Below are 12,779 nucleotides of genomic sequence, written 5' to 3'. Positions count from 1 at the left end.
AAATTCTTCAGCCCGAACTTAATTATTTAAACGATTTCATTAAAACAGCATTATAAAGTAGTGTTTCAGATACCTTCACCGGAAATACCATTTTAGTATGCGGAGTCTGTTAAGCAAAAATGCTCTAAATTCTTAGAAAACAGAAATTTCAGATACTTTAGTTTAGAATTTTTAAAAATAATTCACTTTGCTTTCAACGTAAAAAGCATTTCAAACACGAATTATTAAATAATAAAAATTTTATAGTTTTGAAATATTTCAAGCAAAACTGAGATAAAATGGAGAATTTCTTAGAAAAATTCAAATAGTTTATTATAACCGTCAATCTAAATAAGAGAAGCCCGAAAGGTCAATAATATTTTTATGTTTTTTTATGCATATAAGTTCTAAATACGAACTTTAATAGATTATATATAGTGTTCTATCTAATATACAATGCAATTACCATAACTAAATGTGTGTGTGCTGGATGAGAGAAATTTTTATGTAAAAATTTTATTATTCAAAAATTAATTTGAAGATAATTAAAAAAATGTTTGCTTTATGACTACAGTATAAAAAACAAATTTTATTAAAAACGAAAATAAACCCAAAAGATATAACGTAAAGGCAACAAATGCGCTCTGCAAACATTTACTTGACAAACTGTTTACACTTTTTTTTTAAAATTTGTTATAAAAAATTGTTGACTTTTAAGCAGTCTAAGTGAATGCTATGCAAATGTCACAGACATTTTCTTCACATTATAAGCATCCCAGGAGATATAGCTTACCTAAGATATTCAAGAAGAAAGTGGGCCGGGTTGAGCCTTCATTAACAACTATTTATTGTATTAGCTACTATAGACTATATTAGGAACCGTCAACAAAGTCTCTATATCAAGATTTAAAAGTTCCTTTAGTTAAAGATTTCTATTATTTTAATGTCAATATTAATACAGAGAACAACTTTTATATATGAATGCAACTATCTAGATGGCACTCCAAAAATCTATCCTATACCGCATCACTAATCACAGCGTAGCTAATATAGACTAGCGAAGTATAGACCATAATTAGGGCAAATAAAAGTTACAGGTTCTAGAAGAAGTCACATTTACGATCGTTAAGTACTGAATATATTTCCTAAAAGATTTGGATTAAAACAAATAACAAATTACAATAATTTGAGCAAGAGTCACTTCGAAAATCCTTGTAGTAGTATAAGATTACAAAACTTGGGAACAATTGTATAAGCATGTATTAGAAAGATTATGTAGACACATATATTGATATATTAACAATTATAAAAACAAAGAAGTTAACATAATCAAACCATGATAGTAGCAGAATGATAAAATATATACCATATAAAGCCCAAGCATCAACTAGATAGTAATACATACTATTGAAAACCATGAAGAAGAAACATTTTTATTGTAACACACAGTTATAAACCTCAAGCTATTGCCTAAGAGATATATAAAACATATTGACTTAACAGGGTAGGACAAGAAAGCACTTAACAGGGTAGAAAAATCGGGTATAATTTATGAATTTGTATTAGCTGGGGAAAAAGTAAAGAATTTATATTGTATAGCTTAACTTTCAACTGATGGTACAAGAAATAGAATAAATAGATAATTTTCAATAAATCTACACAGATAATATAAAATTCAGAGTAAAAACTTTTGGTTAGATAATAATTGGTTAGGAAAAGCATTTTTTTTAATAATACAGAGATATAAAGTTATAGATTAAGAGGAGAGTTATTGCAAGCAATTATGAGTATAGTAATATTAAGAAGAAAAAATTTGTTTTTAAAAGGGACATACAATATATAAAACTCAAGAGATATAACAAATACGCTTGTTAAATAACATAACATTAATCTAAAGTAGTTTTAAGAGAGAAGGGTGTAAAGTTTTTTTTTATAATAAAAGTATGTGCAACTTCAGTTATAGTTCAAGAAATACAACAAAATAGAACGATATCATAAAACCAATTTTTACTCATTATAATGAGATATAGATATAATTTCCACATGTATATCACCAAAACCATCGAGTTCTTAATTAAATTTCTCTATATATATGTATTTGGAAAATTTAATGATATGTACTATAAATGTTAGTGAAAGAGTAGAGAATATATAGAATCTTCAGACGCTACATCATACAAAAGAAACTGCCTTCAGTTAATGTTGATAAGATTTCTTAAATTGACTTTGAACATTCTATAGCGAATGTAAAAAATTATATTCTATGAATAATGTATCAATCTAAATTGATTAATGAAGTGTCTAGCAGAAAGAGATATATTATATAAAAGTATAGTAACCTGTATTTAATTTTAGGTAGCAATACAAACAGAGTTACTCACTCCCTCCCCCTCTAACAACATGCTTATTATTATAATAAAATATAGCTATGACTTCATAAATATAATCTATGAATTATATATTATTCTAAATCGCTTAATGGAGTATCTAGCGGTAAGTGATCTATTATATGAAAATATAGCAAGCTAAGTTAGTGTGGGTTTTGATTTAAGATTGTATGGATGCTTACTTCATTTCACTATATGAAATATGAAATATTTAGATATTGCCCTTGTCAGCCCCAAGTGAACAAAACTCAGTAACTATAGACGAACGCATTGTAAACCGAATTTTTTTCTGAATGATGTCAGCGTCTGCTTTGGAGAGTACTATACGGTAAGGCATACAGTAAGGCCCATCTCAAATTACAAGCACTATTTAATTGTGCTGTTTGTTCGGTGATTTTATGTAAATTTCGTACTACTTGAGCTCATTGAATTTAATTTAATTCAAATTCAAATTCTAAATACATTCTACGCAACACAGAATTTTGCTAAAATATTTGTTATCTCAACTCACCATCACGACATTAATTTCACTTTTTTTTACTATTTCATTGTATATATATAATATATATATATATATATAATAACTATATATAATAAATACATATGTATATGTTTTATTTATTTTATTGCTAGTTTTATTCTTAGGTGATGTCATTTTTGATCAATTAAAATTGGTTTGGTTTGGTTTGGTTTGTGGTGCTAAGACGAATCGTATTGATTTCTTGCCACCAGACAGTCAGACAGTTAGACAAGTGTCATCCCAATTGCCAGTGAGTAGTGAATATGTGTTAATCAATTGTCATTGTCGAATTAAATGAATGTTTATGTTTGTGCAAATCCAAACCATTTTTAGATCATTTTTAATTTTATATTGTTTTTAAATATTTACCTCTCTTCTCCCTTATATGTGTATCGTAGTGAGAGTTGCTGCGTCCAAAATTTATGGCTGCCATTGTGGATTGGAATTCCTCGTATTGGTTGTGGGTGCTTTGTTGTAAAGTGTGTTGACTGTTACAACTCTTACTGATAGCACCTGTAGTAGAACTGCTTGTTGTCGGTGTCGAAGATGTGCTACTGTCCCTACTTGGGCTCAGAACAGTGCTAGCTATCTTCTGTGTTTCATGTATTAATGGCACGTAAACCGTACTACTTTTTATACTAGTTTCGTCACGACTTATTTGAGGCTCGCGCCCGGTATCAATTTGTTTACTTACAACGTTTAGATCTATATCGGTTGGTCTTTTTACGGCACCGGTTTCTATATCAATTACTTTATCTGCTCTAATGAAATCTTCACAGACATTTTCTTTGATATTTGTATTCCGAATAGTTGTTGTTGTTGTTTTTGTAATATATCTATTTGGATTGACAATTAAATTGGACTTTTCCGCCGGAGAACCTTGCGGCTGGCATGTCAAAACACCACTACCAAATCCTTCTGTTGGTACTATATTCGTAGTTGTTTTGCCTGACTTAACCTTTTGCCATGGTGCTTCGTTTTTCTGTTGTTGGTGTTGTTGTTGTTGTTGATTTGTGGGCTGTGGTTGCTGTTGTTTTGTTTCCATAACCGCATTTTCACTACGACATTCCACGCTATCCATTTGTTGTTCTTTTTGTAATTGTTCATAGTAATGCCAACGACGGGGGTTGCTACCAACTGTAATGTCAACACTGCTAGGCGTTTCTATCGCAACAAAAGTGTTCGTGCTTTTCCCATCAGGTGTTTGTTCAAAGTGCTTTATACGTCCCCTTACCGTGTCAGTTTCATCTAGCATTTCATGCGACTCGCTTGTATCCATTTCATTTTCAAGTTTTATAAGAATTTTCCGTCCTCCAGCAGTCATATCTATACTGCGTGGTGGTGTTGCACTAGAACGTCCACTGGAACGACTTAACGAACGTGGCACAGAACCCTCGTATTCGAACCTAGTACGCGCCTCACTAAAACTAGGTGAATAGAAGCTAGTATCAAAAGTTTCTCGTTGTGGCGAACAACGTGGTGAAATATAACCCTCACCGTGGCGGAAAATTTTTTCCTCATGCGAGCTGCCATCACTAGTCATTGATGAGGTAACTATAGTACGCACACCGTCTGCAGTTTGCACTTCACGCACAGTTTTCTCGGAATCCAAAAACTGAACAGTTGCAAGTTTCGGTTCAAGTTTTAATAATTTATCGGAAAAACCTGAACGGGTTGTGGTACGCAATGTAACATTGAATGGACTGGAATGTTCTTCGCTTTCAGGTGAATTCACTTTAGTGCGTCGAGTGGTACGTAATGTCACATTAAATGGACTTTGCGGTGGAGATTTACCAATGGTGACGCTTTCATTCTCAACATCTACGGCATGCTTACCAGTTGATTTGAGTTTCACATTGAAAGGACTATCACTGTGTATTTCTTCGTGTATTTCAGCACGCTTAGGGGAAATTTGTGGTATGGCACGTAGTCGTACCTGCTGAAAAGCCAATTTAGAAACTTCACTTTCTGCAAGACCTCGTTGTCGTTCTCTACGTAAACGTTTCTCAATTTCATGCATATCAATTTCGTAATCTCTACCATCAGCATCATCTGACATCGGTTCCACATTACCTTGACGAAACGATATAGTTGATTGTGCAGAAGTACGATTTATATCATCACTGTTGTCAGCACTCCAAGCACCTTTGAAAGCAGCCGTTTGTTCATCTATGTTCATGAGTTTTTCCGGGGTATTCGATGCACTCTTTATTAAATCACCCTCCCATATATACTCCGTTTCAGAACTGGTACTATGTGCAATCGATTTCGTAATGGTCTTTGTGTAGGTCCGAGTGACAGTTTGGGTATGGGTGGCATGCGAGTGCCCGGTTAAATTTGGATCTATTTCAACATTTATATCTAAATTTTCGGTATTAATTTCTACATTATCACCAATTTTATCACCACCACTAACATCAGCAACAGCACTACTGTTGTTGTTGTTGGTGTTGGTATTAGTGCTGCTGTCAGTTGTCACAGAAACAGCTGTTCGATTTACGCGACGTGTGCGAACGGCAGGTGTTGGTGGTGTTGTAGAATCGGCCACCGGTGTTGCCGGCGGGTCCTTATTTTTATCTGCATCCCTATCCATGGCATTGAATTGGGCGCTATGTTTACTGTTTCGGTCGCTTTAGTAACAATACTACGCATCGAAAATATTAGGTCAACCTAATAGTGCACAACGAGTCCACAATTTTCTTTTCGAAGTGTTAACAGAAATAATTGATTTTTCCCATGCACGCAAACAACAACAACAATAGTCACAGCAACAACAATGACATGCAATAAGGATTTGCCTCTCCTTCTTTCAAATTTTATCAACCAAAAACAACAACGTTTATCGTCCGTTTGAACGACGACGACGTCACAATACAAAAGCACCACCGCAACACTCGAGAGCGAGTCTTGTAACGGGAATACGCTCCAAATGCAATACGTAAAGCCTAAAGCCCAACAGCGATTGTTGAGTGTGCCTTCCTTGTCTGTACGCACGATGTGCCACAATTTACAACAACAACAAATTTATTTACAATTTAAACAGTGGCAATAGAAACAACAACGTTCGATTCTTTTAGAAACGTATTAAGAGAAAAACAAAAAAAAAAACAATACACAAATTTAACAAAGTACAAATAACACAAAAAAAACACTTTTTAACTCTTTTATTTAACCTCGTTTAGGTTTGTGGGCATAATTCTTCACTATTTTCATTGCTTGTTCACAATTAAATCATTATTATTGCCTTTTATTTCATTTGTTTACATATTTTTTTCATGTTACCATAAATTATTTGTTGCTTTTTTTACTATTCTCTTTTTTCAGCTTGTCCAGCAACATAAATATACACAAATATTAAACATAAAAACACTTTAATTCATAAATTTGTTATTCAATACGAATAGGAATTTTTTCACAAATTCTTGAGTCAGTTCCACACTAGGGTCCAATCCAGCAGTTAGCAAAAAGCCGGTTCGACTTGAACCAAATACAAAAATATTCGTTTAACATCAACAACAATTCAACTTGACGACTAATTTTACACTAAACGAAGAGTACGACACCAGCCCAAAGCTTGAATTAAATTTTACGCAATAGAGTCTACGCTGTTAAAAAAAAAAACTTTAAAGAGAGAGAGAGAATATTGCAAGCACAGAGTAATGAGAAACAAAACACAGCAATACAAATACCTATGCAGACGTTAAATAATGGTAAAAGCATAGGTAACGCAGCAACGCTGCTGTGTGGCAGCATGGCAGTGTAGCAGCATAGCAGCGAAATACCGAAACAGCATTGCGGCAGTTATTTTGCTTTGTTTTTTCCTTTTTCTGTTATTTCTGTTATTTGCTAATGGGTACGTCAAATTAGAGGTTGGCAGTTACCAAATTGTGTTTTTTTTATTTTTTATTTTTGAATTAGTTTATCAGCTGACATTGATTCGCAAAAAGAGAGCATCTGATGCTCAAAATGTGAATGCGTGTGTGGAGTTGTAATAACTAAAAGTCTAATAAGATTTTTTATGAATAGTAAGAAATCATTATCTTCTGTCTTATGGCTGGTGTCTGATGACTTGTGTTTTGTGGTGTTGCTGCGATTGTGGTTGTGGAGGGTTAAGAGCAAAGTTTATTAACTATTGTCGTCGTTATGAAAAGCAAGAGTTAAAAAGATTTGAAAGTAACAAATTTATATATATATATATATATATATCTTCCGGCAATTCAATACATTTTTTTCTTAATTCTTTTTTTTGTTTCTTGTGATATTGTAATTCTCTTGATAGAAGTAAATGAGACTTTGAAGTTTACAAATTATGTTTTTCATTCGTTGACCATTTGATATGAGGTAGGTCAGATTAAAGTACACAATAAGAATTAAGTAATAGCGATATAAATGGCAAAGTAAATAAAACATTTTAGATATTAGCACTCTACACTTGTGATACGCACACTCACACACACAAGCACACTTGCATACACATAAGCATGTGAATATTTATTTAGATTTACGCAAAACTAATTCATGTGTTTATACTAATATATTTATAATTTAATAAAATACATGAATTTCAAGCAGACCTTGAAAAATTCAAACAAGTAATGCAAAAAAAAAAATGTTTAGCGCCATAAACACAAAATTTAATTAAGAAAAATTAGTGACAAGATATTGAAGAGTTAAGACCGAACTTTACAGTTCTAAAAGAATTTATTGTACGCCCATCATGAAATTATTAACATTTTGTTTCTTAGAAGAATAATGGCTTACACTAAAAATTCATTTCGGAAATTCTAATTGGGAAATGTCGTAACAGAATAGCGATAAACCCTTACTCTGTACGGTTTCCAACAGAAGCGACAAACTGTGAAGAGAGAAAGCAAAATAACAGGTAACGAAAGAGCAATTGTTTAAAATTAGACCTTAACGTCCAACCGAAAATGTCTTAAAAGTGTATGTGAGCAGGAGCGCAATCAGAGCCAAGGAAGGATAGCACACGCAAGAAATGAATTTTTGTGTTCAAAATAAAAATAAATGTCCAAAAAATTATTTAATGTTCAATAGTAAGTTATGCTCTGAAACTCATTAAAATCATATATTGTTTTCAATGGCTACACGATACTACCTGCCCATATACATACATACATTAAAATACCATGGCACACATTTAGGTGGACATTACCCATATGCCCTATTTTCACTATGAAATACTGCTTTGGACACACTTATCAGAAAGAATCGACTAAACGCCTTAGTGATTCGTAAATGTGGGCGCATATATTTTTAGCTTCAAGCAAAACACACACTTCCGAACCTACTTTACAGCAAGAATATGGTCAGTAGGTGCTCTAATAATACACATTCCAACTCACTGTGGAAAAAACTTTACAGTGCATTGAGTAAGGTCCCACGCAGAATAAAACCCCACAGGATATTACTTTGTGGTTCTTATATAGTTCGTTTGAAATTGCCGTTTATGAGGCAACTTTGATTTGTTGCACAGTTTTACATGCAAACCTACATACAGTTTATTTGCAGTACAAGAATAGTTGAAACAGAAATGAAAGAAAGGAAGTTCAAGCCTGGAAATTTCGATTGCAATCGATAAGTCAGTTTCTTTTTTAACTTGAACTTCCTCTCATGCAATAAATGAAACAACATGAATTTATCATGCAACAAATTTCTGTTGCTTAAACAAAGGTTAAACGGAGATTGAGTTGTGCAAAGTTTTGTCTTCCCTCGGTGGAAGCCTGAGATCCCTAGAGGTTGCGTCCCCAGGAAACGATTAGGGAAGAGCCTCCCTGATATGGGTGGCAGGAGGGAAATAACTACACAGGTCGGAGAAGGAAACTTCGTTAACAAACCAACCACTAAATATACTAGCTCGGTGTTTAGTGGGATATATCAGTGGCGGAAGCTATACTTCGCGTCGTATTGGTAAAGTGACCGGATCAGATTTCTTTCTACGCAAGAAACGGAAACATCCTCCCAATTTCATTTCCTAGCAAACATGGATTCAACACAAATATATATCACGTCTGCAAATGGTACGCCCAGACATTTAAATCCACCTGTTCCATTTAATATTGAGGCTGCCTGCACATCGAATTTGTACCGCCCTTTACTTCGATAGAAGCGATAATTAATTAAATTTACATTGTAATAACATTTGTAATTTAATAACATTGTAATTATAAAGGAAATAAGAACAAAAAAAGAGTTTTGCCTTACAATGGACAGGAAAGTGGAGATCAGCGCAAAAATTCGCTGCACAGTGGTACCACATAGGATCTACTACTTACTTAAAATCGTTGAAGTCAGTGACTGAGTCCATTATTTTATTCTAGCTCTCATTCAAGTCAAACCAAAAATAGTTAAAAGAAGATAGTCAATTAAAACATGTTCTATTCGAAGTAAAAAAAACTATACAGCATTTTTTTTGTTAATCCTAGGTAAGCTGCTTAGATTGTGTAACGCCTTTATAATCGACCCTTGATTTAGCAAATATAGTAAACATAGGATTGATACTGGTTACTAATTTCTTGATCACCAATAGAGTTAACAGCTCTTTCCTAAGGAATTTCCTTCTAGATTAAAACAAAACTGTATAGGTATATAGTATATGTAAAAAAGCTTCATCCCTTTCTAGACAGAGACGTGATCAAGACCACCTATATCAGTATACTTTTTCTGTGCTTGACATTACATTTGGACATCACAGACTTTAGATGACACATAATACACATGAACTGATTTGAGCGATTGGCAAGCAAAAATGTTTAAAGATATTTAAACGACATTCAGCTAAACTTTTGTAACTATTTATTACTATGTGTGAAAGATGGGTTCCTAACTAAAAACCTTAGTTAAATGAAGAAGTTCATATGTTAAACTAGCTTTGAAGAAGACGAAGACCCCGATGTTGGATACATAAAAATGAAGGCACTAAATTCTTGAGATGTAAATGGCAAAATTCGTATTAAATACTTTGAGTTGAAGAAAAAAATAAATGACAATTGCTATGGAAGTCCTTTTGAGCTTTTTCCAAAGCATTTTATAGAAAAAACATTCCCATTTTTCCTGAAAGAATGTATATTACTTCCCTATTCAGCACCTTACTAAACCGATTTTCTATTTCCACACCTATAGATATGGATGCGTGAAAAGGAATGTACAAAAAAAAAAGCTTATTTAACAATTTAATTTCTATTTCCACACCTATAGATATGGGTGTATGAAAAGGGAAGTACTAAAGGAAAGCTTATTTAACAAGGTTCTACAAATCATACAACTTGTTTGACTTTGGAAAATTGAAAAATTGCTCTCATATCGAGCTAAAGAGAGACCAAATTAAGAATTTAAGAATAGAATTAAATTTTTTTAACCAATTTATTAACTAATTAATTATTAACAAAGTTAAATTACGATTAATTTTGCTGCAGAAATTAAAGTCTGTGCCCGTAAACAGATAGGGCTTAGAAAGCTTAAGTTATACTTCACAGTCGTAACTAAAGCCTCCATACTGACTTCAGTCATGCTGAAGTCATCAATTTTCCTAACTTAATTTATATTTTTGTTAATTTTGAGACTTCAGTTACGACTGTGAAATAGACTCTTAGTATTTGAGTCGAGCCAGAATTAAACTTCACTAAATACAAAAATAATTTGTTCTAATCAAATTTAGTACATATTTCTCATTGTTCAAAAAAATGTATACATACCATATCGCACGTACTAGTATTTACGGGAATCAACTAGTGAATAAATGATGTCATGCATATGTGTGTGTAGAGCAATTACATTGAAGGGCTCGACCAATTGCTTAACAATATACACAATATTTTGACCTACTGGGCTACATGCACTGACCTTGCCCAATGGAACCATAAGCTAAGACTCATTGTGGTCTTTTTATTTTTATTTAATTTTATTTCAATTTTTTTTTTATGAATTTGCTTGTAAAAAAATTATTTCTTTTTAAATAATAAATAATAAATAAATAAATATGGTACTCTTAGCAAAATATAAACAGATCATGTTAAACCCCTCTTTATACGTTAAGAGTGCCTGCAACCTCTCTTGCCTATTATTAACCTTTGAGACAGCTCTGCCGTGGTATATTTAGACAATTCACTGACAGCAGCTGTTAGAACCATTTAAAATCAGAATGCATTCAATTTTATAAAATAGAAACATAGATCCATTTTAGAATGTCGCCAGCGATTCTTGGCCAACACACATACACTCACAAATACATTCATAAGACCACAACTAAAACTCTTACAAGGAATTCTTGAAAATAATACTCGACGAATACGAGTATGTGCTCTGGCGGCGGTGCTCTCTCCACTTGGAAAGTGAAAATAAAAAGATTGATAAACATTATTTTAATAAAGAGTAAACAATTAAAATATTTTATCTAATCTAAGCGATTTTAGTTTTATTTTTATTTTTATTTTATTTTCTTGCACTTGCTAAAACGTAAATAGTCATGGCATTAAATAAGACAAATAAGTCAAATAATCAGAGAAAGACACACAAATTATGAAATAATCGCAGACCGAACGCAGCCCATTAGAGAATGCATTAGGACTACGTCTACAGACAGATGACAGATGACGGCCCATAATTAAAAATAACAATTCTTTCGAAAAGTTTATTTGAATCAAGACAGCCAAATATTTAATAAACATACGATATAGTGGTAATTGGATAGCTATGGTTAAAATTTGTCATAAGACTAAGAAGCTTTGTCGAAACTGTAATACTCTTCATACATACTAGTCCATAACACATATTCAAATATATTTTATACTTAATTTTTTTTATTTGATAAAATATACTCTTCAGATAGTACCAGTAAGAGTCCACCAATTTAAATTAATTATTGACTTGATTTGGCGGGATCCACAGAAACTATTTATGCAAAATTTTACTTAATTATTTCAAAAACAGAGTTTCGTTCATCCATATAAATAGATCATCGGTAATTGTTACCTCGCTATTCTGTTATACTCTATTCGATATCCCCTTCCCTGTCCTATAAACAACTTACTAAACGTAAAATATTCTTTTCACAATATATACGTATATATGCAATGGGTACTCAATAGTTCACTATAATATATATAAAGCATATAATATATATTTTTCTAAAAATACTTAAAAAGTGCAGTGATCGTCTAGCAATAACACTCCACTTTAGTTTTTATTTTAATATTAAAAATATTTTAAATTCAAATAAAATTTCATTTGTAATCTACTACTTATATTCAAATACTGCGATATCCCTTATTACTAATTATTATCAATATATTTGTTCATTAAAATGTTTTACTTTTAATGCTTACTTGCTCCAGCGAACTCTGTACCGGGCTTCCTTATAATCTAGGGTACAGGTTGATTGGTCTTAGCTAACTTAACACACCTTACGTATTTACCTAAACTTGATCTTACATTAGCAGGATTGAAGATTTATGAATTTAAATAAGGTTATAGATGGTTATAGTTTTTAATTTTTTTTTTGGGTCAGATCCCCTAGGGGGGTTAGGCCTAATGCTAATAATGCTCGACTTAAGAAAATAAACAACAATAAAAATAAGAAAAAAATCTTTACTAAAATAATTATTCAAGAGATATTATTATAAATTAATCTCAAATTTACATCCAATATTATAAGACTAAATTTAATAATCGGCTTTTAAAACTTAGCTAAAGTATAGAATTAGATTTCTTTGTGGTTCTTTCACTAGACGTTACAAATTATTAAAGCATCTATTGTATATATTCTAATTTTACCTAAAATTAAGCGTTGTAAGTATCTTAAACTGGGGTCTGAAACATTTGTACATTTATATAATGAATATGATACATTTATAAAGTAATGGAATATAGTAGAATCA

The 12,779-nt window shown here is 32.1% G+C and overlaps 1 protein-coding gene across 9 annotated transcripts in view; it reads right to left on the bottom strand.

Moving 5' to 3' along the window:
- The window catches only part of LOC119687571 (nesprin-1), a 138,257-nt gene that overhangs the window by 114,927 nt on the left and 10,551 nt on the right, over nucleotides 1-12,779 (bottom strand). For 2 of the 9 annotated variants that reach the window (XM_038101922.1, XM_038101923.1), the window contains exon 1: nucleotides 3,256-5,673. The exons of 3 other annotated variants lie outside the window; for them this stretch is intronic. In XM_038101922.1, the coding sequence (XP_037957850.1) occupies nucleotides 3,256-5,479 (2,224 nt within the window). In that variant the 5' untranslated portion in view covers nucleotides 5,480-5,673. Of the gene's footprint in view, nucleotides 1-3,255; nucleotides 5,988-12,779 lie in introns of those variants that run through there. 4 more of the 9 variants (XM_038101928.1, XM_038101921.1, XM_038101924.1 and 1 more) reach the window with 4 other exon arrangements.

The sequence above is a fragment of the Teleopsis dalmanni genome, chromosome X, assembly GCF_002237135.1.
Source record: "Teleopsis dalmanni isolate 2A chromosome X, ASM223713v2, whole genome shotgun sequence".
Lineage (NCBI taxonomy): Eukaryota > Metazoa > Arthropoda > Insecta > Diptera > Diopsidae > Teleopsis > Teleopsis dalmanni.
The sequence above is the reverse complement of the archived record's forward strand: the minus strand, read 5'-3'. Positions and strand labels throughout refer to the sequence as shown.